At 60.0% G+C, this 23,596-nt stretch overlaps 4 protein-coding genes across 9 annotated transcripts; 1 reads left to right on the forward strand and 3 right to left on the reverse strand.

Annotated features, from left to right (window-relative positions):
- Positions 1 to 6: 6 nt before the first annotated feature.
- On the reverse strand, positions 7 to 5,602 carry RIC8A (RIC8 guanine nucleotide exchange factor A). Of its 3 annotated transcripts, XM_025991472.2 has the most exons (10): positions 5,377 to 5,602; positions 5,135 to 5,182; positions 4,462 to 5,049; positions 3,938 to 4,029; positions 3,268 to 3,418; positions 2,138 to 2,233; positions 1,911 to 2,055; positions 1,693 to 1,837; positions 1,178 to 1,297; positions 7 to 793 (listed from the first exon to the last, which is right to left on the reverse strand). In XM_025991472.2, the coding sequence occupies exons 1-10, from the start codon at positions 5,596 to 5,598 to the stop codon at positions 673 to 675; spliced, it is 1,728 nt and encodes a 575-aa protein (XP_025847257.2). In that variant the 5' UTR covers positions 5,599 to 5,602; the 3' UTR covers positions 7 to 672. The 3 variants fall into 3 exon arrangements, with proteins under 3 accessions (XP_025847257.2, XP_072615346.1, XP_072615347.1); XM_072759245.1 differs by lacking the exon at positions 2,138 to 2,233; XM_072759246.1 differs by lacking the exon at positions 1,178 to 1,297.
- A 975-nt stretch (positions 5,603 to 6,577) lies between these two features.
- BET1L (Bet1 golgi vesicular membrane trafficking protein like) lies at positions 6,578 to 23,331 on the forward strand. 4 transcript variants are annotated; one of them, XM_025991488.2, is made up of 5 exons: positions 6,601 to 6,726; positions 7,297 to 7,388; positions 7,623 to 7,679; positions 22,605 to 22,687; positions 23,050 to 23,305. In XM_025991488.2, exons 1-5 carry the CDS (start codon positions 6,708 to 6,710, stop codon positions 23,084 to 23,086), a joined length of 288 nt encoding a protein of 95 aa, XP_025847273.1. In that variant the 5' UTR covers positions 6,601 to 6,707; the 3' UTR covers positions 23,087 to 23,305. The 4 variants fall into 4 exon arrangements, with proteins under 4 accessions (XP_025847269.1, XP_025847273.1, XP_025847271.1 ...); XM_025991484.2 differs by having other exon boundaries at positions 6,578 to 6,726; positions 22,605 to 23,331; XM_025991486.2 differs by lacking the exons at positions 22,605 to 22,687; positions 23,050 to 23,305 and adding an exon at positions 20,638 to 21,087.
- CIMAP1A (ciliary microtubule associated protein 1A) lies at positions 11,319 to 14,175 on the reverse strand. The gene is made up of 6 exons (XM_025991489.2): positions 14,063 to 14,175; positions 13,557 to 13,757; positions 13,136 to 13,237; positions 12,833 to 12,954; positions 11,931 to 12,071; positions 11,319 to 11,541 (listed from the first exon to the last, which is right to left on the reverse strand). The coding sequence occupies exons 1-6, from the start codon at positions 14,169 to 14,171 to the stop codon at positions 11,452 to 11,454; spliced, it is 765 nt and encodes a 254-aa protein (XP_025847274.1). The 5' UTR covers positions 14,172 to 14,175; the 3' UTR covers positions 11,319 to 11,451.
- On the reverse strand, positions 15,662 to 17,194 carry SCGB1C1 (secretoglobin family 1C member 1). Its single transcript, XM_025991490.2, has 3 exons — positions 17,025 to 17,194; positions 16,289 to 16,488; positions 15,662 to 15,834 (listed from the first exon to the last, which is right to left on the reverse strand). The coding sequence occupies exons 1-3, from the start codon at positions 17,077 to 17,079 to the stop codon at positions 15,802 to 15,804; spliced, it is 288 nt and encodes a 95-aa protein (XP_025847275.2). The 5' UTR covers positions 17,080 to 17,194; the 3' UTR covers positions 15,662 to 15,801.
- Positions 23,332 to 23,596: the final 265 nt, after the last annotated feature.

A 23,596-nucleotide genomic window follows, 5' to 3' on the forward strand; every position in this document is an offset into this window, starting at 1 on the left:
ATAGGCTCCTGCTTGAAACTCTTTATTCCAAGATGGTGTTTCTAGGATGCTTTGTGGAATGTGATAGAAATCCAGACTTAGGGTTTTACAAGGTACATTTTCCTCATGTATTTATGGTCTACGCCAGTGGGAAGGTCAGGACTCCACTGTCACAAGCGGTGAGCGCTTGGGTGCTGTGGATACTAGAGCAGACGGCTGAGGAAGGACCTAGGATGCAGAAGAGGCTACCAGTCCTGAGCTCAGTGGGGACAGAAGTAGCATCGCATACCTTAGATGTATGTTTCTGTCCTTAGTGTGTACAGTTCTGGCAAGCTCTTTTCCTGTGAACTGCAGCACTTGCTTGCTGTGGAAGCTCTAGGCAGCCATGCCAGACTGGGACATGCTTGGGTGTGCCCACACTCAGCCTCTGTCCCCATCCTCTTGGCACACACCCGAGGCCACTTCATCAGTAGAAATCAAGGCTGAGTTCCCAGAATCGCAGCAGGACCAGACCCTCACAGTCCTAAAGATAAGAAACCGGACCAGAAACAAATCATTAACAGAACTTTGGAGGTAAAGAGAGAGAGGGATCTCTGAGCTGGAGAGAGGGACATGGTTTCCCCGGGTCACAGTCCCAAGGACATCTCTGGAAGCAGCACCAGTTCTGAAGGGGGAACAGAAGCCTGGCTGTCCTCAGTCGGGGTCTGAGTCAGGTTCCGAGGAGAGCTGCCCCTCCATGGTCTCACAGATAGCATCCTGCAGAGATGTCAGCTGACCCCGGGGACTCATCCCCATGGGCTGGATGACTCTGTGCCTGCGAGGGAAGAACACGGTGAGGCTGGGGAAGGGGCCCGGCAGGTGGGGCAGTCCCGCTCACCCCTGGCTCTGTGCATGTGCTCCAAGCTGTTCCCGTTTACTAGGGAAGCCAGGGTGGGAACTTGTGTCAGACACGCCTGAGTCCCAACTACTACCTGGTGGCTTTGGGGCCTTACACGGTCTCTTAGGTCTCAATTTTCATGTCATCTATGAGATAAACGTAATACCAACCTCAAATCTAATCCTTTCCTGACCTGAGTAAGGCAGCCCTGCATAAGCCCGTCACTGGCCCCACCCCCTGCAGCTCACTAGGCTGGACCCAGGCCTGGGATTCTGTTCTCCCTTCTCCCCGCCAGGGGCCCCTCCTCACCACACCACACACCTGGAGAGCTTGTCAAACATGTTCACCAGCTTCATGGCCTCGTGCTCCTTCTGCTCCTCCGTCATGCCCTCCATGGGGTTGGGCGGCTTTTCCTCCACCCTCCCGGTCACCGGGTTTATGCTGCTTCCCAGGGGAGGGGGCGTAGGGAATGCATGAGTGACTCTCTAGAACAAGAGGCAGCTACCCCGGGTGGGTGGAGTCCTACACATCCTGCTTGGGCCTGGACTGCCAAGAAACCCATTCTCCTAGGAATGGCAAGAAGCAAGGAGGCTGCAGGGGCCTCCCTCCAGGAGCAGCAGTGAACCAGCTCCTGCCACCTGGATCTGCTGGTCCCCTAACTGCCTGGCTCCTGCACCCCATGTTCTCAATGGAATAACCTGATACCAAGAACCAGGGTCTGACTCCCCAAACTCTGACCCATCTGTCATCCCGTCCCACTCACCCTGCGGGACCCTGTGGGTGTGGGAACCGGGACCAGGCCAAGTGAGGGCAGCCAAGGGTGGAGGGGCACACACCTGGCCTTGGCTTCCTTGTACTCATCTGTGTCCGTGTCCTCGTCCTCCGAATACTGGCCTTCAGGCCGGCCGCCTGCCATGAGGCCCCTGGCAGCCAGGAGGCCGGCAGCATTCCCGTAGCCCGTGTACTTGATGAATCGGGGCACTGAGGGGCAGGGCAGAGGTCAGTGTGTGAAGGTGGCCGAGGGGCAGGTGTGGGGGCAGATCCCAGCACTCACCACTCTCAGAGCACAGGACAAACAGAAACTCTGCGGCCACCCGCTTCACATCAGTGTCCAGGTGCGTCATGAGGCGAACAAGCTTGTTCCGCAACAGCTCCCCGACCTCAGGCCGAGTCCTCACGTCCCGCAGTGGGGGCAGCACCTGGGAGGCAGTCGTCCCTCAGCCTGGGCCTGGAGCGGCTGGGGTCTGACCAGGGTTCCATCCTGGCCCCTAGTCCCCATACCTGGGCCTTCAGGAACTTCCTGGCCGGGCGGTGCATGCGAGCACACTCCGTCAGCACACTCAGCACGGGGGCCACACTCTCTTTCAGCCGGTGCATCTGCAGAGGAGCCTCTGTCACCAGGGCTATGCCCCCACCTGACCTGAGGTCAGGGGGCTACACGCGCACACCGGATGGTCCTGGCAGGAGGCGCTCAGGAAGACGCCTTACCACAGTTAGTCAGCTGAGGGGCCAAGAGTGGGCGTTGGGCGTCTGGGAGCCTCAAGGGGCCGCGGATGGAACTGCACTTAGGGCTCTCGTGTGCTCTGGGACTTGGGGCCACTCATCTACTCTAACCTCCTCACCCACACACCAAAGTCGTAGGGAAGATACAAAACATTCGTAGTCGTTAGCACACCAGTGGCACATGACCCGTCCTCAAAAAATAGTGACCAAAACGCAAAAACAAAATCCCTACCCTGTGGGCTTCATGGACCCAGTGAGCAAAGAGCTCCTGTCCTTCCCCGGCCTCCCCCCCCGCCCAGTGACCTCCCTGGACACCCCCTGCCCCGGGTTGTAGTAGGAGCAGACAATCACAACCATGATGTGCAATGCAAGGGACCCAGCTCATAGTGGACGTGAGCAACGTGACAACTAATCTCACTCCATCTTGCTCTGCAGCATCCCAGAGGGGCTGGTTGGAGGTCTGGCTGGCCAACGTCCTGTGTGCAGGCATGGGAACCAGGCAGCCTCTGGCTCGAGGTGGTGGTGGGTTCCCCAAGGGATGCCAAGAGACAAGTGTCACTTGTCCCGAGGGCTGCCTGCACACAGCAATGCTAGTGCTCTGACGGCATAGGCAAGGACTCTAGAGAGAGCCACAAACAGCTCTAAGACACAAACTCCGCTGTTGACTCTGAAGACCCGTCGAGATAACCAACACAGGTAAAACCTTCAAGTGTGTGCATGTGGGAGGGGCCACATGTTTCTGAGGGAGGAAGAATCTGGTTTTCTGCCAAACTGGACCACGAAGCAGCTGGAGAAATGGCCCGAATCACACTCTGCTTACCAGTGTGACCATAAAAAAAGCAGTGACCAAGGCTGCTTGGGAAAGTCAGAGCCACTGAAGACCCCACAGGTCAGGTCCCTCTGCCCACCTGGTGCAGACGCTTCTCCAGGAAGCTGAGAAGGACGTGAATCACATCCATGTTCGCTCCCAGGAACTCCAGGGAGCCTTTGTGTGGCTCCAGGGTAAGGAGGACGTCCAGACACTTGAGGGGCAAGTTGCCCAGGAGATTCACTGTGTGGCTGAGGACAGATCAGGAGGAGGGCTTGATAGGTCCGACCCCCCAGCATAAGTACAAGCCTTGCTGCCCCCTAAAGAGGCCACGTGTGACTTGAACTAGCATCTAGGGATTTGATGACCAGAACCAGAGGCCGGTACTGAGGGTGAGACTGACCCTAGAGATGTTCCCACATAGTCGGTGGGGTGAATTCCTAAGAAAGGGGGCATGCTCCGTCTGGGTTGAAGCCCCGCGGACAATCTCTGGAGCGCCAGAACCTGCCCAGGCACAAGTCACCGAAACAGAACTCGGCAGTTACTAACTACCATGTGGTTGGTTACTACTAACTCCACTGCAGACATACATACTGTTCGTGGGATTCGTTTCTCTTGCCCTAGCCCCTTACCGTAGACACACACTGATGGAAATCCCACCCCTGTAGGTGAAGCCTCTCCAGGGGGAAGCCTAGCTGACAGTCAGGGTGGGAACCGCTGTCTAGACCCCTGAGCACACTTCCCTTCCATCGAACGGGCCCCACCCTCACCCGTGGAACTCCTCTGTGCGGTCTCCAGCAGCAGCGACCATCACACAGTGCCGCAGAATGGTCCCCAGGTGCCGATAAAGGGCCGCATCTTCCTGACCAAAAAGAAAGGGGTTCCTGTGAGAGGAGGCCCCACTCTGGGATCACATGCACGGACCACGCATCTTCTCTACTGTGTGCCCAACCCCTCGTCCTCCCCCACATAGCCTTGAAAACATTTCCTTAACCAAGACCATTACCAGATCTTCCTGGGATAAAAATCACAACCTACTCTAGCGCCCTGCTCATGACCTCTCCATGCACCAGACAGCCCTCCTACCAGGCTGCAAGTGCCAGGTATGCCCTCTGCCTCTCTCACAGGGTCTGAAGGCCCCTGCACATGATGTACAGCTCCCTGCCTCCTCCCGATAGGCTGAGAGCTCTTCCCGTCCTCTCCCCGTCTGATACCTGAAAACCGCAAGTTCGCTATAGGCAAACAGAGCCAGCAAGCGTCCACACCATTAAGCCCTACTCAGGTCAGTCCTCACCTCATCTACCTCTCTCTTGATGGAGTCGAAGGTGATATTGAAGAGCACTTTTAGGATCTCCATGGCCCGCTCGGTCTCCTGGGGAGGAAGAAGCTCCGGGGGGTTCTCGTCAGGGCTCATTCCCAGGGTCAGCTCCAGCGCATCAGTCAGCAGGTACACTCCCCGCAATTCCTGAAACAGCTGCTGCCTAACGTCGGTGCGAAGTGCCGTGAGCAAGAAGAGGAGGCGCAGATCAAAGAACTGGATGTCGTGTGGAAAGCTACTCTTGCGATACAGCCCCACGCGCTCTGCGAGCCTCACCACCAGGCGGGCCTCTGCTGCCAGCACCTGTGCCACCGGGCTGCTCAGCACGAGGTTGCACAGGCACTTCAGGGACTCGAGGACAACGTCCATGTCCAGAGGCTCCGGGCCAGACCCCTCCAAGGCGATGCCGGCATAGCAGGCAAGGGCCTGCAGGCTCTGGCGGCTGGTGAAAGGGTCCAAGCAGCTTCGGTCCCTGGACAGGATGCGGATGCTCTGCAGCCAGGTGACGCGGCGGGGGGGTGGCAAACCCTGCTCCAGGACCGAGACCAGCAGCTCCGCCAGCCTCTGTGGGCGGGAAGAAGAGCCGCTCCAGCAGGCCCCCTACCCCGGGGCCACGCGCCCCCGCCCCCTGCCCTCGGTCCGCACCCACCTTCCGGTCTTCCTGCTGGGCGTCGTCAAACGTGAAGCTCTGGGAGTTCTGCAGAGACGGGGAGGCTCAGCGGGCTAGGCCGCCCCAGGCGCCCGCACCCCCCCCCCCGCCTCTCCCCGCCCCCCAGCGTGCGCGCAGACCCTGGACCCTCCGCCGCGCGCCGCCCGCAGGCCCCGGTCCGCACCTGCGAGCCCCGCCCGGCCCACCTCTTCCGTGCAAGCACGTTCACGGTTCGCGCTCACCTCCCGGTTGTACGTGCGCAGAGCCTCCATGATCACGTCCTCCTCGCCCGCTTCCACAGCATCCGCAACCACCCGGGGATCCATGGCGCCGAGCCGGAGGGAAAGGGAGCTGCTTCCCGGCTCCGGGCGGAGTTCCGCCGCTCCGCCCCGACTGGGCGCGCGGGGCAGGCCGGGACTGGGAGCGCGCGCCGCGGGGCGGGGCCAGGGCTGCGCGCGCGGCATGCCGGGACTGGGAGCGCGCGCCGCGGGGCGGGGCCAGGGCTGCGCGCGGGGCAGGCCGGCACTGGGAGCGCGCGCCGCGGGGCGGGGGCAGGGCTGTAGGTTCCTTAAGGGGGCGAGACCTGGATCAGCTGGTTGGGACTTGAGTGTTTTGCCGGGGAGTGAGCGCGAGGTTCAAAGGTCCTACTAGGTGATTTTTCGACCTCGGGGCCGAGCGGCCTCCGAAGCTAACGGGGACCCACTCCCCACGCACGCCCCCCTGGATGCCTAGCACCAGTGCAAGTCCGGGGGAAAAGCGAGGTGGGAAGGACTTTGCGGCCCCGGGACCCGCCGACCGCTGGTTCCCGGCCCTCTGGGAGCGTGAACTCGCACGTGAGGGCAAGGAGCCAGGGGCAGCCGTCTCAGCGCTGTGGCGAATAAAGTGGGCTGCAAAGGGATGTGCGGAAGTGGCATTTCTGCTGAGGCCGGACGATAAGAAGGGATCCGGGGGAAGGTCGTTCGGTGGCCGCGGCGGGGACGCAAACACGTCCCTGAGCTCCAGGGGAGGGCGGGGAGGCTGTCAGGATCACCGGCAGCCACGTCCCAGGTGTGTGGCCTGGACTGAGCTCCCTCTCCCGTGTGTGTGGTCGCAGCGGTGCCCGCCGTGCAGCCAGCCTTTGTGGGCCGCCTCCGTTCCCGGGGCGCCGGGACCAAGGCAAGAGGCACCGGCCGCTACGGCCTCTGCTGCCTCCACACTCTCGGCCCCCGTCTGGCTTCGCTTCCCTTCGGAGTGCGTCACCCCTGCGTCTTCCAGGCCCTGGGCTCCACCGCGTCCCACCGGCAGCGCCTGGGGCGGGGACCCGCGGCGACCCCTGCAGCCAGGCCCGCGGGGGAGAGCGGGGACGCCCGGCGCGGGACCCGGCCCCGCCCTCGGCGCCATTGGCCGGTGGCGACGTCTGTCACGCGTCCCAGGCACTTACGGCCCGCCCCCCTAGTCCGGAAGTGGGCCGGACCTCGGCCGGAAGTCGGCGGGCCGAGCGGAAGCGGCGGGGGTCCCGGTCTTCCCCGGTTGCGCCACGTCCGCTGAGGCGGTGGCCGGGCCGCTGGCGGGGCTGAGGCCGGGGGCGGGCGCCATGGCGGACTGGGCGCGGGGTGAGCGGCGGGGAGGGGTCGGGGGGCCGCGGCTGCTCCGCCCGGGGCCTCCGGCGGGCGGGCCCCTCGCGGGCCCCAGAGCCCCTGGTCTCCCCGGGAGGGGCGGCAGGAGCCGAGGGCGGGCGGCTGGACGCTGACAGCCTCGCCTCGGCCTTCGTGCGCGCCCGGGCCCGCCATGGAGGCGTACGGCCCGCCGCACATCCGCGCCCCGAGCCCGGGCGGTGGCCGACGGTCGGGGTCGCCCCGGGGCCGCGCGGGGTGCGGGGGCCTCGGGCCTGCGCTGCTCAGCCTTGGCTGCCGGGCGACCTGCGGGGCCGCCGCGCCCCCGCCAGTGCTGCTCCGAGCGGCGCCGCCGGGTGACTGCCTCCCAGCGCGGGCCCACCCCCGGGCGCCGTCCTCCGCGGGCTGTCCGCGCCCCCGGCCCCGGCCCCTGGCTTGTCCGCAGGACGGAGGGAGCCCCGGCGCAGCGCGGGGGCCGAGCAGGGGCCGCGGGGGCCGAGCAGGGGCCGCGGCCCCCTCACCGGGGCCTCCGCGCCCGCGGTCCTAAGCTCAGACTATCCCTTCTCGCAGCCCAGAGCCCCGCGGCCGTGGAGGAGATTCTAGACCGGGAGAACAAGCGGATGGCCGACAGCTTGGCCTCCAAGGTCACCAGGCTCAAGTCGGTCAGTGCGGTCCTCCCTGCGAGCGGGGACAGGAGGGCAGAGGTTGGGGAGGGTCCCGGGCTTCCTCTGGGCGCTGGTGTCTGAGGCCCAGGGAGGCCCGGCCTGATCCCGCCGGCGGGTGTTGGCGGGTCCGCTGGCCTCGCGGGGGGGGGGGGGGGGGGGGGGGGGGGTCGGGGGGCGGCGCCCACCGAGTCTTTCTGGCCTGACCTTGCCCCCCCCTCGTGTTCTGAGCAGCTGGCCCTGGACATTGACAGGGACGCAGAAGACCAGAACCGGTACCTGGACAGCATGGTAAGGGGCTCCGTCGGCGCGGGGCGCGGGCCGCTTGGGCAGGCCCTGGTGGCGCTGCGGCACCCGCGTGGCAGTCGTGGAGGCGCCACCCTGTGTGACCTTGCTGGGATTCCTCCCTCAGGACTCGGATTTCACTAGCATGACAGGCCTGCTCACGGGGAGCGTGAAGCGCTTTTCCACCATGGCGAGGTCGGGGCGAGACAACCGGAAGCTTCTGTGTGGCATGGCCCTGGGCCTGATCGTGGTCTTCTTCATCCTCTCCTACCTTCTGTCAAGGGCAAGGACGTGAGCCACCAGAAGCTGATTTCTGTGGGTGTGGGGGCAACCAGGGTCTTCCCCTGCCTGGTGGCCTAGGCTCCAGAGGACCTACCTGCAAAATACTCCTTTGAAAGGGGGATCCCGGCCTGGGAGTTTTCTTGTTGTGTGCCTGGGAGTTCACGGCTGCCTGTGCCCAAGTGAGCTCCTGTTGGCTGGTCCCATGCAAGTGCGGCTCCTTCCCTTGAGGACACCAAGCCCCAGCCCCTGTGCTACTCGGGGTGTGGAGGCCCTGGCAGAGCTGGGTGTGAATCCTCGACGTGGCCACCTGTGGCCAGCAGCCCTTCCTTGTCCCCTGGGGCTTCGATGTCTTGAGGCTCTGGGTAAGGTCATGTCTGATACGTGAGCAGCCTGGAGCTGACACAGGAAGGGGGTTCGGTTATGAACTTTGAGCACCATCTGCTCTGTTCAGAGGGGCAGCTACTCGGCTAGGGCTGCTGAGCATGGGCAGGTCCGCGCCAGGGGTTCCGCCCCGAGGTCACGTCTGCCCCCCAGACCCTCGGAGAAGGGCAGGGGGTTGTAGATGAAGAAGTGGACTTCAACCTTGGCCAGAGGCACTGGGCCCTATCCTTCTGGATCCACAGTGTTGTATTCAGGAGCAGGAACTCAGGATCTACGTAACACCAAAGACGTATTTCTGGGAGACCAGAGATTGGAGCTCTAGAAGGGTTTCTGTCTGTGTGTTTGGGGTGGGGGTGCAGCACCTCTGTGGTCAAGACGAGAGGGCTCCCTAACAAGTTTTATAAGACCCAGGGGTTACCGGGCAGCTTCCCCTTCACCATGTGAGGCCTTTCAGCATTGAGTATCCCCTGACTAAGGGGACTCTTCATCATTGCCTCATCCCTGTGCTCTCCTTGAGTCCTCGCTGCCCACTTGGCCAGCCCCATGTTCATACAAACCAAAGTGCAGGCCCAGCTGGGCGTCTGCACCCTCGTATGTGCATAAAGACACATAAGAAATGATTTGCTAGCTGTGTCCTCCCCGGTTCCTTCCCCTATATTCCCATCCTCTGCCAGCCCAGTCGCTCCCCCTTCCTCCCAGAGGACACTTGGTTTGCTGTCCGCCCATTCCCCCCCTCATCCCGTGGGTGATCACATGTGCGCCGACCACACATCAGCTCTGTTCTCTGGCCCTGGGCGCCTCCCCTTCAGCACTGCCGCTGCTCTGTGTTCTCCTTGCCTCCCTCCCCTCGCTTGCCCTTGTCCCTGCAGCAAGCCTGGCACGTGGTCGTCATAGCTTCCTTGTCTCCTGCACAGCAGCTGTTGGGCTGCTCGGCCTCGTCTTCTGAGTGCCCCTAGCCTCCAGATGCTAGTTGCTCATCCAGGGAGGTCAGCTGACCTCCCTGCCTGTGGGGCTTTGCTGTGTCCCTGACTCGACGTTCCCTCTCGGGCCCTGTGGTCTTCGCTCCGCAGTCCCTGTGCACACACCATGGATCGGAGTTAGCCCTCTGGTCATCTCTGGCTACGTCTTGTCTTGGCACTGGGACACGTTGGCTGGTCACCAAGGTTAATAGAGCCTGCAGTGTCCATCTGGCCACATGGCAGGTGCACCCATGGCCTGCGTCCCCCCCCCCCCCCCCTTCCCTAGGCCTGTGCTGGTGCCCTCTCCCTGAGAACATGCCTCAGCTGTGAGAGCCACACCAGACTACGGGGTCGATGTGGGCTGGTTTAGGTTTTGTGTTTCGGGTAGTCTTGAGAAGTGCTTTCTGCTGTTCACTCGAGACGGCCCACGGCTGCACACTGTCCTGCCTCCCCACCTCCACTCCACAGCTGTGTGTGGCCCTTCCAGCTATTTGGGGTCTGAGTTTCAGTTCATTTCTGATTCACTGTCTTGTTTCTCATTCTCGCATTGGGATGGATCCCAGGAAGGGGGCGTGGCAGCTCTGCTGCTGACCTGCCAGAGCTTTTGTCCTGCCTGAGACCACACTGTCCAGGTTTACACACGGTTTACTGACGGTCCCTGAGACCCCTAAAACGACAAGGACCGGGGACTCAGCCCGTGCCAAGTGAGCACACTGCCAGGCTCTATCTCATCATTCAAGGACAAGGCACTTAACAATACACATTTGGAATAAACAGCTTTGTGATGAAGTAAACAGTCTTGCTGTTCTCAATTTCTTGGGCACTTGACAGTTTCATCTGGTGCTGATCCTGGACGGCAGGCTGGCTGTGGATACTGGTGGTCTGGGCCCCCGCTTCCCTCTGTCTCTGGTTCTGCTATGTCCCTTCCTTGTGTGCCCCCCCAACACACACAGGTGGGCGGTCACAGGCTTGCCACTGTGCCAGGTTTCTGTCATCACCCCCCAGGGGTAAATGAGTAAATGTGAGGTGCTCAGAATACAGCCTCACGTGGTCCCAGGTCAGTGGGGTCAGTGGCTGTACTGAGCTCCATATGGCTATGGCTGATGGGCTCATGGGGACAACAGTGGGGCCTCCCCTCCCCCCCTGCAGTCTGCACGGCACCCTCTCTCTGGAAATGAGGTGAGATCCACACTCCACTCCTCAAAGGCCTGGCCTCGGACTCCCTGCAGCCTCTAGAAACACCAGTCCTTGGCCTCACTTGGGAGGCCCTTTCCTGGCCCACATCCTCAAGCTCCCAGTGTTGCCTTTGCTGTGTGACAGATCACTTTAGATATAGTCACAAAGTAATAATTTATATTTTAGGATTAATGTGGTTGGAATTTGAGCACAGTGTGGTGGGGACCGCTGTTTGTCTAGAACTTTAGGCCTCGGCCGTCAGACCTGAGCCTTCGGTTGCTGTCACCTAAACCCATGCTCGTGAGCCTGCTGGTTGATGCCGGCGTGGCCTTGCTGAGTGTCGTGGCCTTGCTGAGTGTCATGCTCACACCATGGTGGCTGGTGCTGGAGTGAGCAGAGGAGGGGGCTGCCTAGCTGCACAGAGGAGCTGGTCCCCCTGTATGCTGTATGGCCTGGCCTTAGAGGCCGTGCAGTATCGCTTTCCCGAGGGTGGCCCTGGGTTCTCGTCCAGATTCCAGGGTGAGTCTCACGCAGGGAGACGACCATGTGGAAGGGGACGGATGCTGGCGTGACCGTCCCTGGAGTGTACAACGAAATGGGAAGTGCGGAGCCCAGGGTGGAAATAGGAGGGCGGGCATGGTAGGGCATCCAGGGGTGCTGTGCCCTCCACTCGCACCCCAGGCCGTGGAGGCCAGAATAGGACCCAAGAACTAGGCGGGGGGCCCCTTTCTAGAAAAGCTTGATTGCGCTGCCAGGACAAACCTGTTACTGTGAAATCTGATTTATTAAATATCTGAGCACAGCAGGAAAGAAGATTAGCACATGCGAAAGCAGAGTAGAAAAAATAACCAGTCCCCATTGTCCAAGTGTGTCCCGCCCCGCAGCCCGGGCGGCCGCAGCCCAGCCACGCAGGGGGTGCCTCGGCCTCTGGGGCCCACCCCGGGACGTGCGGAGGCTCTGGGTGCCGGGCTCGGCCGGAGCTACTCCACGTCCACCACCAGGGGCGTCATGTAGTCGGAATGTTTGATGCCGAAGGTGACGACGGGGGCGCTTGGTTTGGTCATTGTCACCTGCGGGAGCGGGAGGCCGTGAGAAGAGCCGGCTCCCCTCCCGCCCCCGATGCACTGCCCTCCCTGGAGCCAGAGCCGCTGCCAGGAGCTTTGCTGTCGCTCCTGAGGCTGTGCCAGGGGGACCAGAGCGAGACCACGCTGCCAGGTTTGCACACAGGCCGGCGTGCACGAGCGCTCAGCCCACGAACAATCACTGGTTTCTGGGGAAGCAGGCCTGCCACCGGGGGTGCTTGGCCCCTGGGACCCTCACAGGCCCTTCCCCACCATACCCACTCTGCATGGTGCCCCTACTCCGCCCTGCGCCCCCACCTCCTGGGGACCGTGTCACCCCCATCCCCACTCCCTCCCTACTGTACCCCCCACCCCTCTGGGCCCTGCTCTTCCTAGACCTTCTCAGGACTGTGGGCTCCTGGTCCTGGCTTGAGCGTCTTGTCCCCTGGGGGCTCCACCCGGGCTGCCATGGTGTACCGTGGAGCCTTGAGCTTCGTCACCTGCACATCCGTCTGGCGGTAGGCCGCAGGACCTGGGGTCTAGGAGGCGAAAGAGGCTCAGACAGCCTCAGCCTGCCAGGGCGTAGGAACCCAAAGCGTAGGGGGCCAGCATCGGGCCGTGGGTGTTGAGCCTGGGTCACTGTGTGTCTGTGTCAGGGGTCCCCCTTTTGTTTCTAGACAGCAGTCACATTGTGGGGATGACCTCTGTGTGGGACATGGCCCTTCTATAGCAGCATCGCCGTGGCAGTGACACCCCAGTTTGCACCAGTCCCAGGCTTGTCCCTTTGGTGTGTGCTAGAGGCCCCTCTCCAACTGGGACTCTGTCCTGTGGGACTTGATGGCCATGGGCTGGGCTGGCGAGCTCAGCAGTGCTGTGATGGCACCTTGGGACTCTCCCCAGGCTCCTTAAGCTCCCGTGTACATGTCCACCTCAGGGCCTTTGCACCTGCAGCTGGAACCCCCCCTCCCCCAGGTAGCTCACAGCTTTTCTTTCTCTTTCCATATTACTAGGTGCCACCTTATCAAAGGCTGCCCCTTGTCCTCCCCACAGCACGCTGCAAACCCCTTCCGTGGTCAAGCCTTCTCAGCACTGTGGTCATGGTCATCTGTGCCCTTATCCATTGCCTTCTTCACCCTAGACTGTAACCTTGCTGGGGGGGGGGTGGGGGCACAGATACCCAGAGGACGGACAGTTGATGGGCTTCAGTCTGGTGGGAGCAGGGTCTGGGGGAAGGGGCCAGACGGCTACCTCTGGGGACTTTAGTGCTGTGCCCTGGCAGGGGCGTGGGGGGGGGGCTTGCCTTGTGTAGGTCATCACTGAAGCTGCCCAGCTTGCTGCGACCCTTGATGGAGAAGGAGGGCTGGGAGGCCTTGCCGACAGTGTGGGGCCCCATTACCACAGGCAGCATATAGGCGGCAGGGCCTGCGGGGAGCACAGGCCCTGAGTGTCTGGCTGGACAGAGTGCTGCCTCCAGGGCCTCGGATGGCTCCTTCCCCGGGGGCCTCCACTTCCAGGGGTGCAGCCACCAGGCCGCCCGGCCTCCCCACCCCACCCCCACCACCCCGGCTGGTACCCCCAAGCGGTCGGATGTTGGCTGACACACCTGGGGTGCTGTCCACTCGGAAGGTCTTGGTGCGGGCGGAAATGGAGTGGCTGGGAGCGGAGTCAAACACGTGCTTGGTAGATTTCTCTGGAAAGTAGTCACCTGGCTCGGGAAAAGAGTGCAGGGAGTGCTGGGAGGGAAAGGACGGGCTCCTGGCCCTGCCCGGGGAGGGGAACACCTCTAACACTGCGGGGCTCCCAGGCCCCAATACCTTGGTCAAGGGGTGTCCAGGGGCTGCGGGGGTTGGGGAGATAGATGCAGCTGTGGAACAGGAGGTCACAGGCTCTGATGTGGGCCTCGTGAGGAAAATGAGGGGCTAGGAGGCCCAGGATGCCTGTATCCCTCCCACCTCACCCCAGCAGGACACACTGTGCTCGTCAACAGGGCTGGGCAGGGCTGCAGGCAGATCGGAGTTACTTACCGGGGCCAGGGGTCATGATGGTCTTGGTGCAATAGCGCCCCAGGATGGAGTAGGCAGGGCCGAGGTCCTTGCCCGTCCTCAGTATCTTGGGGTTCACACTGTAGCGAGGCCCTGGGGAGCAGTTCTCTGCCAGGAGCATGGGGGCCCCACGGAAACTATAGGCTGGTGCACGGAGCTTGGTGGGAGTGTGCTTCATAAAGCCTGTGGGACAGGGTCTCTGAGTGACCTGGAGCCAGACACCATCCTCCAACCCTCAATGGCCCCACAGGGGTTCAAGGGCTGGGAGTCACGGGTGAGCCCCCAGGCCCACCCCACACACCCATCTCTCAGGTCCCCACACACTGTCTAAACTCTCCCCAGGCCTGTCCCAGATCCCCCCAAACCTTCCCCAGACCCATCCCAGACCCACAGGGCCACCCCACGCCCCCCTCGATCCTCCTCAATGTCCCACCCTTCCCAGGCCCACCCGAGCCCCAGCTTCTGCCCCCAAGATCCCAGGCGCTTACCCGTGGTGGGTGGAATCAGGTATTTGGGTCCTGGGCTGCTGTAGAGGGCCATAATGGGCCCCCGGGGGCGATGGGGCCTCCAGGTGCCCACCCATACTTCCTCCGCCATGGCTGGCTCTGTCCATGGACGGGAGAGTGACCAGGTGGCAGGAAGACCCAACTCGCACCCCCCCACTTTGTCTGCAATGATGGGCAGGACCTCAGGCCACAGCCTCCTCAGTGAGGTCTTGACTTAGGGCCCAGACTTCCAGAACATCTGCCCGGAGTAGTGAGCTTGCTCTGCCCTCACCAACCCCCAGGAGGAGGAGCACCAGCCCCTTGCTGTGCACAAGCCCAGAAAGGCCGCCTCTCTCAGCCCTCACTGAACACCCCTCTCTGGCTCTCAGGGGGCTCTGGGCAGGTACCTCCCACTCAGAGGACCCTGGCCACTGCTGGGCAAGGGGCAGCGGGCACAAGTGGGAAATGTCTGGCTGAGACTGTGCCATGGTCAGGGGGGCAGGCTGCCCCAGGGGGACCCTCACCTCTCTGGTGCAGGAGCTGCGCTCAGAGCAACCTACGGACCAAGCCTCCTCAGAGGTGGTCCTGTCGCGCTGGCCTCAGTGCCAGGGGGTTCTCGAAAAAGGGGCATGGAGAGGAAGGCTCCTTCCCTCTCTCTCCTCTCCCCAGGGGGCTTGGAGAATTGGGGAGGGGTCCTAGCCTCCAAGCTCTAGAATGTGGCTCTGTGGGCAGCAGGTTCTAGATCACTATCTGTGTGCTGGAGACAATGGCCTCTGCCCGGAACCCCTCCTCACCAGGCTTTGGGACTTTGCTCTGCTCCCCATTGCGATGGGTGGGGCAGAGGCTCTGAGGGCTGGAGAAGGGACAGAAAGGTTCTGAGCTGGACGAGGAAGCCATGGGGCCCAGACCTGGAGTGGTGGGGAGTGAAGCTGCGAGGGACAGAGATGGACCTAGGCAGCCCCGCCTCCAGGGGAGGCCACTGACCTGGGGGAGCTGAGGCTCCGGTAGTTGGGACCCTGGGATCCAAGGTGTGGGTAGGATTGGTGCTGGCTGGGGAGTTGCGGTGGGTGGCTGCTGCCTCCTGTGGAACCTTTCTCAGACCCTGCTCTTCCTCCCTTGCCACTGCTGGCCATGCCCACCCCTGGGGGCATGAGTGTCCTCAAGAGCAAGTGCGCTTTCTTCTTGACTCTGTCAAGGTTCCTCTTGGGGCTATGGAGCAGGTCAGCATTACTTCCAGGTAGACTTTTGAGTACCTTTGGGGAGATGGCTTCCAACCCCTGGCCCTGTGCCACGTGCATATCCTGTATGTTTATCACCTTGGAAGGACAGCCTTTAGACAGAGCGCCCAGCCCGACCTCCCAGTCCTGGCCGGGTCCTCCCCCGGGGGCTTTGCCCCTCCCTGCACTGAGGCACTGCTCTGCTTCCCCCAGTGTCTCCGCAGACCTTCCTGGGTCTACCCACCCACCTGTCTGTCTGTCTTGCTCTGTCTTCACGGGGGGCTGGCGGGTCTGCCCTCTGCGTGGGGCTACTTCTACATGCAGGCTCTGTGGATGGGACCCTGTGCATGCAGGTGAGCCCTGAGTGTGAGGAGAGACAGGAGCCAGAGCCTGATCTGCAGGAGGCTTTATTGACTGAATAGTTTTCGGATAAGTTCACGCACAGGAAAGTGGTGATGGGGTGGCGTGGCCGTGGCTGATTGTGTAGCTGGTCCTGTGGCCGCCTGGAGCCATGACTGGGGTTTGTTAGGCTTCATCTTCACTGCCCAGCACTTGCACCTGGAAGGCAGATAGGTGTAGACCAAGGGGGCTGGGGGTCCCATCACTGGTGATCAATAACTAGAAAGCCCCATCTCCATGGGGCAGATAGGCCCAGGCCAGCCCCTGGGGAATAGTAGGCTCTGGCAGTTTTTGGCCAGTCCCCCCCAGCAGCTGGGGAAGGGGTGTGTGCGCCCATGTGGATGTGTGCGTGTTCTTGTACACAGATGTTTCTGCGCATGTATGTGCGTGTAGGGGAGGCTGGGGGTGATTGTGGGGAGCGAGGTCTGGGATGTCCACTTCTGACGGTGCTGGGTCAGGGTATCTGTAGGGGTGGTGGGCTACATTGGGGGCATAATCGGGAGCCATGGCATTTGGTAACAGGCCAGTAGGGCAGGGTGGTGGGTCCTGCTGCGGCTGCAGGCTTTTAGGGAATTGGGTTACCCTCCCCCCACCCCGGCCGCAGCCCTGGTACCAGTAGCTTGACCAGCTCCGCCTTGTGCATGGGCTGTAGGCCGTCTATGCAGGACTTGAGCTCAGTCAGCGCCGCTTTGGCATCTGCATTGACGTCGTACTTGCCCAGGGGCCCCTCGTACAGCTCCTCTGGGGACCCCACCAGCAGCGTTTGCAGGAAGTCCATGAAAAACTCACTGCTATCCTCATCAGAGGCCAGCCCTATGTGGCGGGGGTGGGATGACACCAGGACAGTAGGATTGCCTCCTAGCCCGTCACTCCAGACGTCCCAGCACTCCAGCCCCCACGATGACCACCCGCCTCCTCCCCCAACTCTACACGCCCACAGACGCCTCCTGTCACTCCTGACCTCATCTGCCTCACTCCACCCTCGGTTCCCCCAGCGTCACGAGGGAAGCCTCGGCTGGAGTTTTCCCACATGAGGTTGGCTGACCCACAGCTTGGAGGGTTGGGGTCCAACTGGGCTGGCTTGGTGACATCGGGCTTGGTGACGCTAGGGCTGGGGCAGAGGCTGGCGCTGGGCTGGGTGGGGGTGGGGCTTTGTGGGGAGTGCAGTCGGCGGGGGTGTCAGGGTTGGTGCCCACATCTGCGTTCTCTGACAGAGGTCAGTTGGGGACCTGGCATAGCAAGGCTGCTGCCCATCGCTGTGAAGGGCCTAGTGCCTAGGTTTGCAGCTGCCCAGGTCCCCGTCCACCCCCCACACAGGGCCCCTGGGTGCTGGGAGCACTCAGACTCACCGCAGGAGCAGAGCAAGGAGAGGGCCACCAGCAGGAGGGTGCTGCTTCCCTTCATGGCAGACGGCAGAGGTCTCTCAGGAGCTGCCTCTGCCGGCTTTATGCCTCACAGGTGGCATCTGGCCTGGGGGTGGCCCCAACCTGCCCATCAAGACTTTGGCAGTGAGAGTGAAGGTTGGGCAGCTGGGGGTGTGTCCTCACCCTGGGCTCACATGGGTGTCGAGCAGCAGCAGGCTTGGGCGCCGTGTGAGGGGGGTGTGTATGTAGTTTGGGGTTGAGGCGACGTGGGAGAGGGTGAGATGTGGGGTCGGTGGGGCCAGAACACCACGGGGCTCTGGCCAGGCCTGGTTTGCGATTGAGAGTAGTCTCTGGGGTTGGGCTCAGGCCTTTCTCTTGAGTGTGTGGGATCCCCCCCTCTGCTCAACATGCCTGAGGCTCTCCACTAGGCCAGGGGTAGGGGCTCCCCGGTCCTGTGGATCTGGGTAGTGGGAGGTGGGCCCAGGGCTGCAGGAGGCCCCAGTGGACATTAGGGTCCAGGGGGTGGAGGTGGGCCTCAGAAAGACTGAGGTGCCCCCCCCCCCCGGGGCCTGGTGGGATTATCCCACCACCACAGAAAGCGAGGAGGGGCCACAGTCTGAGACACAGCTTCCCACCCCAGCGAGGTCAGCCCTGGGAAGTCTAGGATGTGGCACAGATGTTAGCACGGAGCCGGGGAGGAGGGTTGAGACACCTGCCTGCATCCCCAGGTGACCCGCCCAGGAGCAGCCAGTCCTGTCCCCTGATGCCACCTGGTGGCCAGAGGTGTCCTTAGGGTGCTCCTGGGGATGCAGAGCTTCAGCCCTTGACCAGCATTGGGGCAGGTCTCTGTCTTCCCCAAACCACTCTGGCTTGATTACTCTGGTGCTTTTGTCACCATCTGTCACCCTGTGTCTCACCCGCCTCTGCTGGGGAGTCTTTGCCAAGCCGACCCGTGTCCTGAGCGCTCCCGACACAGCTTCTCCCAGCTCAGGTGCCTGCTGACAAGTATCCTGCGGGAAGAGCCAGGCTCCTCTATCCCGCCATACACGGAACTCGCGGGGGAAGGACAGATGCCGCGTGCGGGGATCACCTGTAACGGGACAGTGCGGCTGCGTCCGTGGGACTAGCTAAGGCCCCTGGAGCCGCTGTCCCTGAAGAGCCCAGGGATCGTGGATTCCAGGACGGCTGTGGGCGCCACCTGCGCTCCGAAGCCCATCACCCTCTGCATTTAATTAGATTATTGAAGTGTGTTTGGCACAAAGTGTCACGTTAGCTTCCAGAGTGGAACTCAGGGCAGCACGCTCGTGTCCCCTGGCTGTTGCCTGGGCTGTGCCCGCCACCTCCCTTTATTCACTGGTCTCTGCTGCTTGCTGTGTCCCTGGGGCAGATACAGAGCAGCCTGGGCTCCAGCGCGGCCCAGAGGCAGCGTCCCTGGGGCCAGAGCCTGGCTAGCTGTCCTGACTCCCCCAGGGGATTCCGACAGTCGGGCCGGCCCAGGGGAGACAGCCTGCCCAGCTGTCCCTTGTCTTCGCTATCTTCCGCCCACGTCTCCAGAGTGTGGTCGCTGCTGGAGGTGGACTGGGTGCCCCTTGGCTGTGCTGGGGCTGGGGCTTCTCTTCTTCTCCAGACTCCGGCCCCTTGGAAGCGCAAGCTGGCAGCCGTGGCCCTGCAGCCTTGGGGGGGGGGGCGGGGGGGAACCGGCCCCTGACAGCCACTCCAACCCCCATCCCGCCGGCGACTCAGTCCTCCTCCTCCCGGGACCCTGCTGACCGGTCGTGGTGACTTTGCTGGCGCGGACCTAATCCACCGAGCTCTCACCCCTGCCCTGGCCACCTCGCCGTCCCCTCCTCCGGGCCGCACTGAGGGCCACTTCCCGGTCCCCGCAGCACCCATGGCTCTGCTGCCCGGCGGGTGTTCGGGGAGCACCCGGCTGACCTTCACAGTCCCCACGTGCTTCCGGGCCCCGCTTTAGGGCACCGTCATGACAACGCGCCCCTCCCCTGCCGTTGCTTCCTGCCCCAGGGGGGCGACCCCACCAGTCTCCTTGCACCTGCCCCCTCAGCCCACCTCACATGCAGAACTCGCCTTGGGTGGGTCCTCACTGCTGCCCATGGCTTCCAGGCCTCCAGGGTGGGCGTCCTCACATCCTTTGAGGTGGTCACTAGTCACACCGCCACTCTCACCTTACCTTCTGGGCCTTAGCTCTCGTTTCACCGAGAAACTGAAGAAATCAGAAGAAAAACTATACACGGTCACAACACTAATCCACAAGCGTGCCCGCCTTCACAGGCATGTATTTGTGTGTCCTCGTGTTCTGTGAGAGGACCTGTCTTCCAACACACCAAGGGCAATGCTGCTCCTGCCGCTTCTCCCCGAGGGAAGCCTCTTTCTGCAACATTAGGCTTGTATTTCTAGTACATCATCCCTATCAGTGTGCATTTGTGCTGTAACATCACCTGACTTCAAGCAAAATGCAGCAAAACACAAACGCCCCCTGGACACTGGTGATGCCCCCCCCCCCCTTGGTTCTTCAGACTCTCACCACACTGCTGCAGATCCTGCTCAGTGCTCTGGGAGGATCCTGGCCTTCTGTTTGTTTTAAGGATTTTATTTATTCGTGAGAGGCAGAGACACAGGCAGAGAGAGAAGCAGGCTCCTCACCAGGAGCACGATGTGGGACTCGATCCCAGGAGCCCAGGGTCACGCCCTGAGCTGAAGGTAGATGCTCAACTGCTGAGCCCCCCAGGCATCCCTGGCTTTCCGTTTTCTGATTGCGTTTTGCTAACGATGAGAGACAGCTATGTTCAGCATTTGTTGACTTTATAGGGATGGATCTTTATTTGATCCATCCCTATAAATTATATTCAAAACATCCTACCAAAAAAACCGACATTCTATTCATTCCTAAGGTGTTTGGTTACAATTTTCACAGATGTGCAGATACTAAGATAATCTTTGTTAATTATGGAATTCATTATCACAATCTCGTGATGTTACTGAGCTGGGGCCACCATGGCTCACAGAAACCCTAGGTGCTCATCTGCAGTAAAACATTCTCAGCTGGACTCCTCCCCTTGAGAATTGTCCTGGTTAAAAATCCATCAGCATTTACTTATGACGTGACGAGCTTCTGTATGATACACAATAAAGAGGATAATCTGAAATCTATTACATCGGTTGTTATGCGAGCCACAATTTTACCACCTCCCTGAGCACACTGCTTGGGTTGGCTGACATTTTTCAGGAGAGGCATGGTCATTAGGGAAAGCAAGCCTTTGCCTGAGGTCCTGGTGCTAGCCGGTCACTCTGGGAGGCTGCTCCACAGCCGCCTTCTCATTGCAGCTAGGCCATCAGGACACAACACACAGTCGGTCTCCAAACTACACCAGTTGGCAACGTAGCTGTGTGTGGTTTCATATATGGTTTAGACTCACAATTTTGTCAGCAATGAAGCAAAAAACAAATTTCTCATTTTGCATCATCAGTGTATTCAGATCACGCATATCCATGTCATTTGTAACTGGATTCATTAGGTTATGATGAAAAATATTCTGGTAGTTTGATTTGTTCTGAATTGGACTTTTGTTTCATTAACCAGCTCCTTGCTACATCGAGCAGCAGTGTCTTTGGAAAGTTGTGCCGAAGCTCTTTCTGTGGCATAGACAAACTCAGTATTTTCAAAGAGCGACTTCAGTGCTTCACGCCTGTGACGCAGCCTCCTGTGAACGCCATCGGCCGTTGTATATACTTGTTGGGTCTTTGCAACCCAAGTACCACTTTGTCAAAAGCCTGCAAAGTATTTAAGTGCATGTATGTGAAATATTGAAAACCTGGTTCTGTCAGCTTGTAAGCTTAATACCACTTCTTTGAAGCAATTTGGTTTTGCACTCATGTTTGATACGTAAATGCCCCTCGAGTTCTGATAGTCCCAATGCTTCATCAGCTAGTCTGTTACTGCAAATAGCACACAGAAGTTTTAGCCTCTCATCATTAACTAAAATGGAACCAAATAAACCAAAACTGTTCTTCCGAGTTCAAAGAACATAAACTCTGTCCTTGTCATCATGGTATTTACTGATAAATGCCCCTTTCAGAAAAGCAGTGCCTCATCTTAACAATGGAAGTCTCAGTGAAGAGTGCTTTCCTAAATCAGCGTTAAACTATGAATTAAAAAACAGATTAGGTTAGGGGTTAGGGTTAGAGTTAGAGTTTGTGTTCATGGTGATGCTGAATGTATGGTTTGGCTTTGGTTTTCATTCAAAATCTTCCTGCTCTAGTGCCTCTCTGGTCTTCCAAATGGCAGGATTTCCTTCTGTGTTGCTGACTGAGTCTTCTGGTGTCGCTCAGGTGTCCCAAATCCCTTGTTTTCCAGACTTTGGCTTTCGGCCCGGGTAGTGCCAGAGCCATGACTAGGGTTAGGATTAGGGCCCAGGAGCTTGGTGGGTGCAGTCTGCTGGGAGTGTGGAGACCTCCCCCAGAGGGCTGATTTGCGGGGAGGGTTTGGGTGAGGGTCCAGCTCAGGGTTGGTGTTTCAGGGGTGTGCTGAATGTGTGGGTTAGGGTTAGGTTGGTGTTTCAGGGGTGGGTGTGCTGAATGTGTGGGTTAGGGTTAGGGTGCGGCATGGAGGAGGGCCTGGGGCGACAGAGTCTGGGGCCAGTGGAATTGGGGGGCCTGGGCGCCAAGGTGGAGAGGCTGGGGGGTGCACAGTGTGGTGTGGAGGGACCGGACATGCACCGGGTATGAGGACCCAGGGTGGAGAGGTGCAGGCGCTGGGGGCAGGGGTGGGGACTGCAGCTTGGGTTGGTGGGCGTGCAGACTCATGGCCTCTCTGTGCTCCTAGAACTGGGGGGTCCAGGTCAGAGTGGGCAAGGGGGACAAGCCGGTGACCTATGAGGAGATGCACGCACTGCACTTCATCGTCCACCGTAAGGGCTGGCTGTGGCTGCAACAGGTGAGGGGCCGGTGCAGTGGGTGGGAGGCCCTGGCCCCACGAGTCACGGCCGTCACACAAACACGAGATAAACACGTGCGAGAGGCTTGATTCAACTCCTACTTATTCAGAGATTTTATTCTCAGCTTTCATACTTGTGAATCACTGTGGGCCGCCGAGCAGCCACCCTGCACACACCTTTCCCGTGAGGGCGCTGCCTTCTTGTTTCGGCTCTTGCTGTGAACAAGTGTTCTTTTCTAATTCGATTAGTGCCCCATGTTTACAGTTTTGTGCTTTTTGTCAGTGATTCCGCTGCCTTAAAATACCCTTAATGCTGAAGTGTGAAGCACGGGAAGGGTGTGGGGTACACACGGAGAAAATACGCAAGGTAGGTAGGCTTCCTTCAGGCAGGAGTTATGGTGCTGTTGGCAAAGATCAGTGTTAATCCGTCGTGTGTATTACACAAGGGTCTTTAAGCAGAAACACACACGAAGCAAGGTTATATATTGAGGTGTTGACCAAACTATCGTAACTCTGTGTTTCCCCTAGAAGCGATGGTTCAGTTCCCTAAGCCATTGTTCATGGTGACTTTAGAGAACTGGGAACTAATGAAAATCACCTGTGTTCTGTTCCAGATGAGACTTCTCAACCTGGATGTTCCACAATCCATCTGTCTGGAGAACTTAAAATTCAGATTCCTGTCCCCTATCCTTTTCAGGTTCTGGTTCTATAAGGTCTGGGGATGGGTGTGGAGGTGTAGGAGTTTCAGGATCTACACTGAGAATCCGCTGGTGGGGGTCATGGCCCTGGATGGTGAGAAAGCACATGTCCCTAGTCTCAGAAGCAGCTGGTGGCCTCCTCTCTGTGGGCCCAGGGATGGCCACAGCTTCTGTAAGTGGTGCAGAAAGAATATCCTCTAGACAGGAAAGGATCCACTGAATTTTGTGCCTGCTAAGGCCTCAGTCTTCCATTTTGTAAAACGAGGATAACCAATAATACCTACCTCACAGGATTTGTTTGGGAATGTAATGAAATAGTGTACTTTAAACTTTAAAGTGTTATTTTTTATTACACTTGTAGAAGAAAAGAGAAGAAGCCAGGGTGGAGGTGGAATTGAGTGCACAGTGCACTTGGATATTAGCTCTGGAGTTTCCGCTGACTCTTCGAAGTGCCCTGTTCCTTTCAGGGAACCTGGGTGGTGAGGACCATGCAGCAGAGCCAACAGCGGAGGATGTTTTCCTTTGGAAGTTCATGCTGGGCACCTTCCCAGGTGTCTGTTGACCAGCCGATCCTAAAGCACATCTGGGCCCTGGTCCTGAGGCAGCTGCCTGCACACAAGTTCTCCTTCCCGGTGGGCTACATTGAGACTCCGCTGTCCCACTGCTACAGGTGTCCTGTTCACCTGCACCTCCAACTGTGTCCTCCGCAGTTGTGTATAAGTACATTTAAGACAATCACCTTGAGGATCCCTGGGTGGCTCAGCGGTTTAGCGCTGCCTTCGGCCCATGGCATGATCCTGGAGAGTCGGGATCAAGTCCCATGTCGGGCTCCCTGCATGGAGCCTGCTTCTCCCTCTGCCTGTGTCTCTGCCTCTCTCTGTGTCTCTCATGAATAAATAAATAAAATC

The sequence above is a fragment of the Vulpes vulpes genome, chromosome 5, assembly GCF_048418805.1.
Source record: "Vulpes vulpes isolate BD-2025 chromosome 5, VulVul3, whole genome shotgun sequence".
NCBI classification, from domain to species: domain Eukaryota; kingdom Metazoa; phylum Chordata; class Mammalia; order Carnivora; family Canidae; genus Vulpes; species Vulpes vulpes.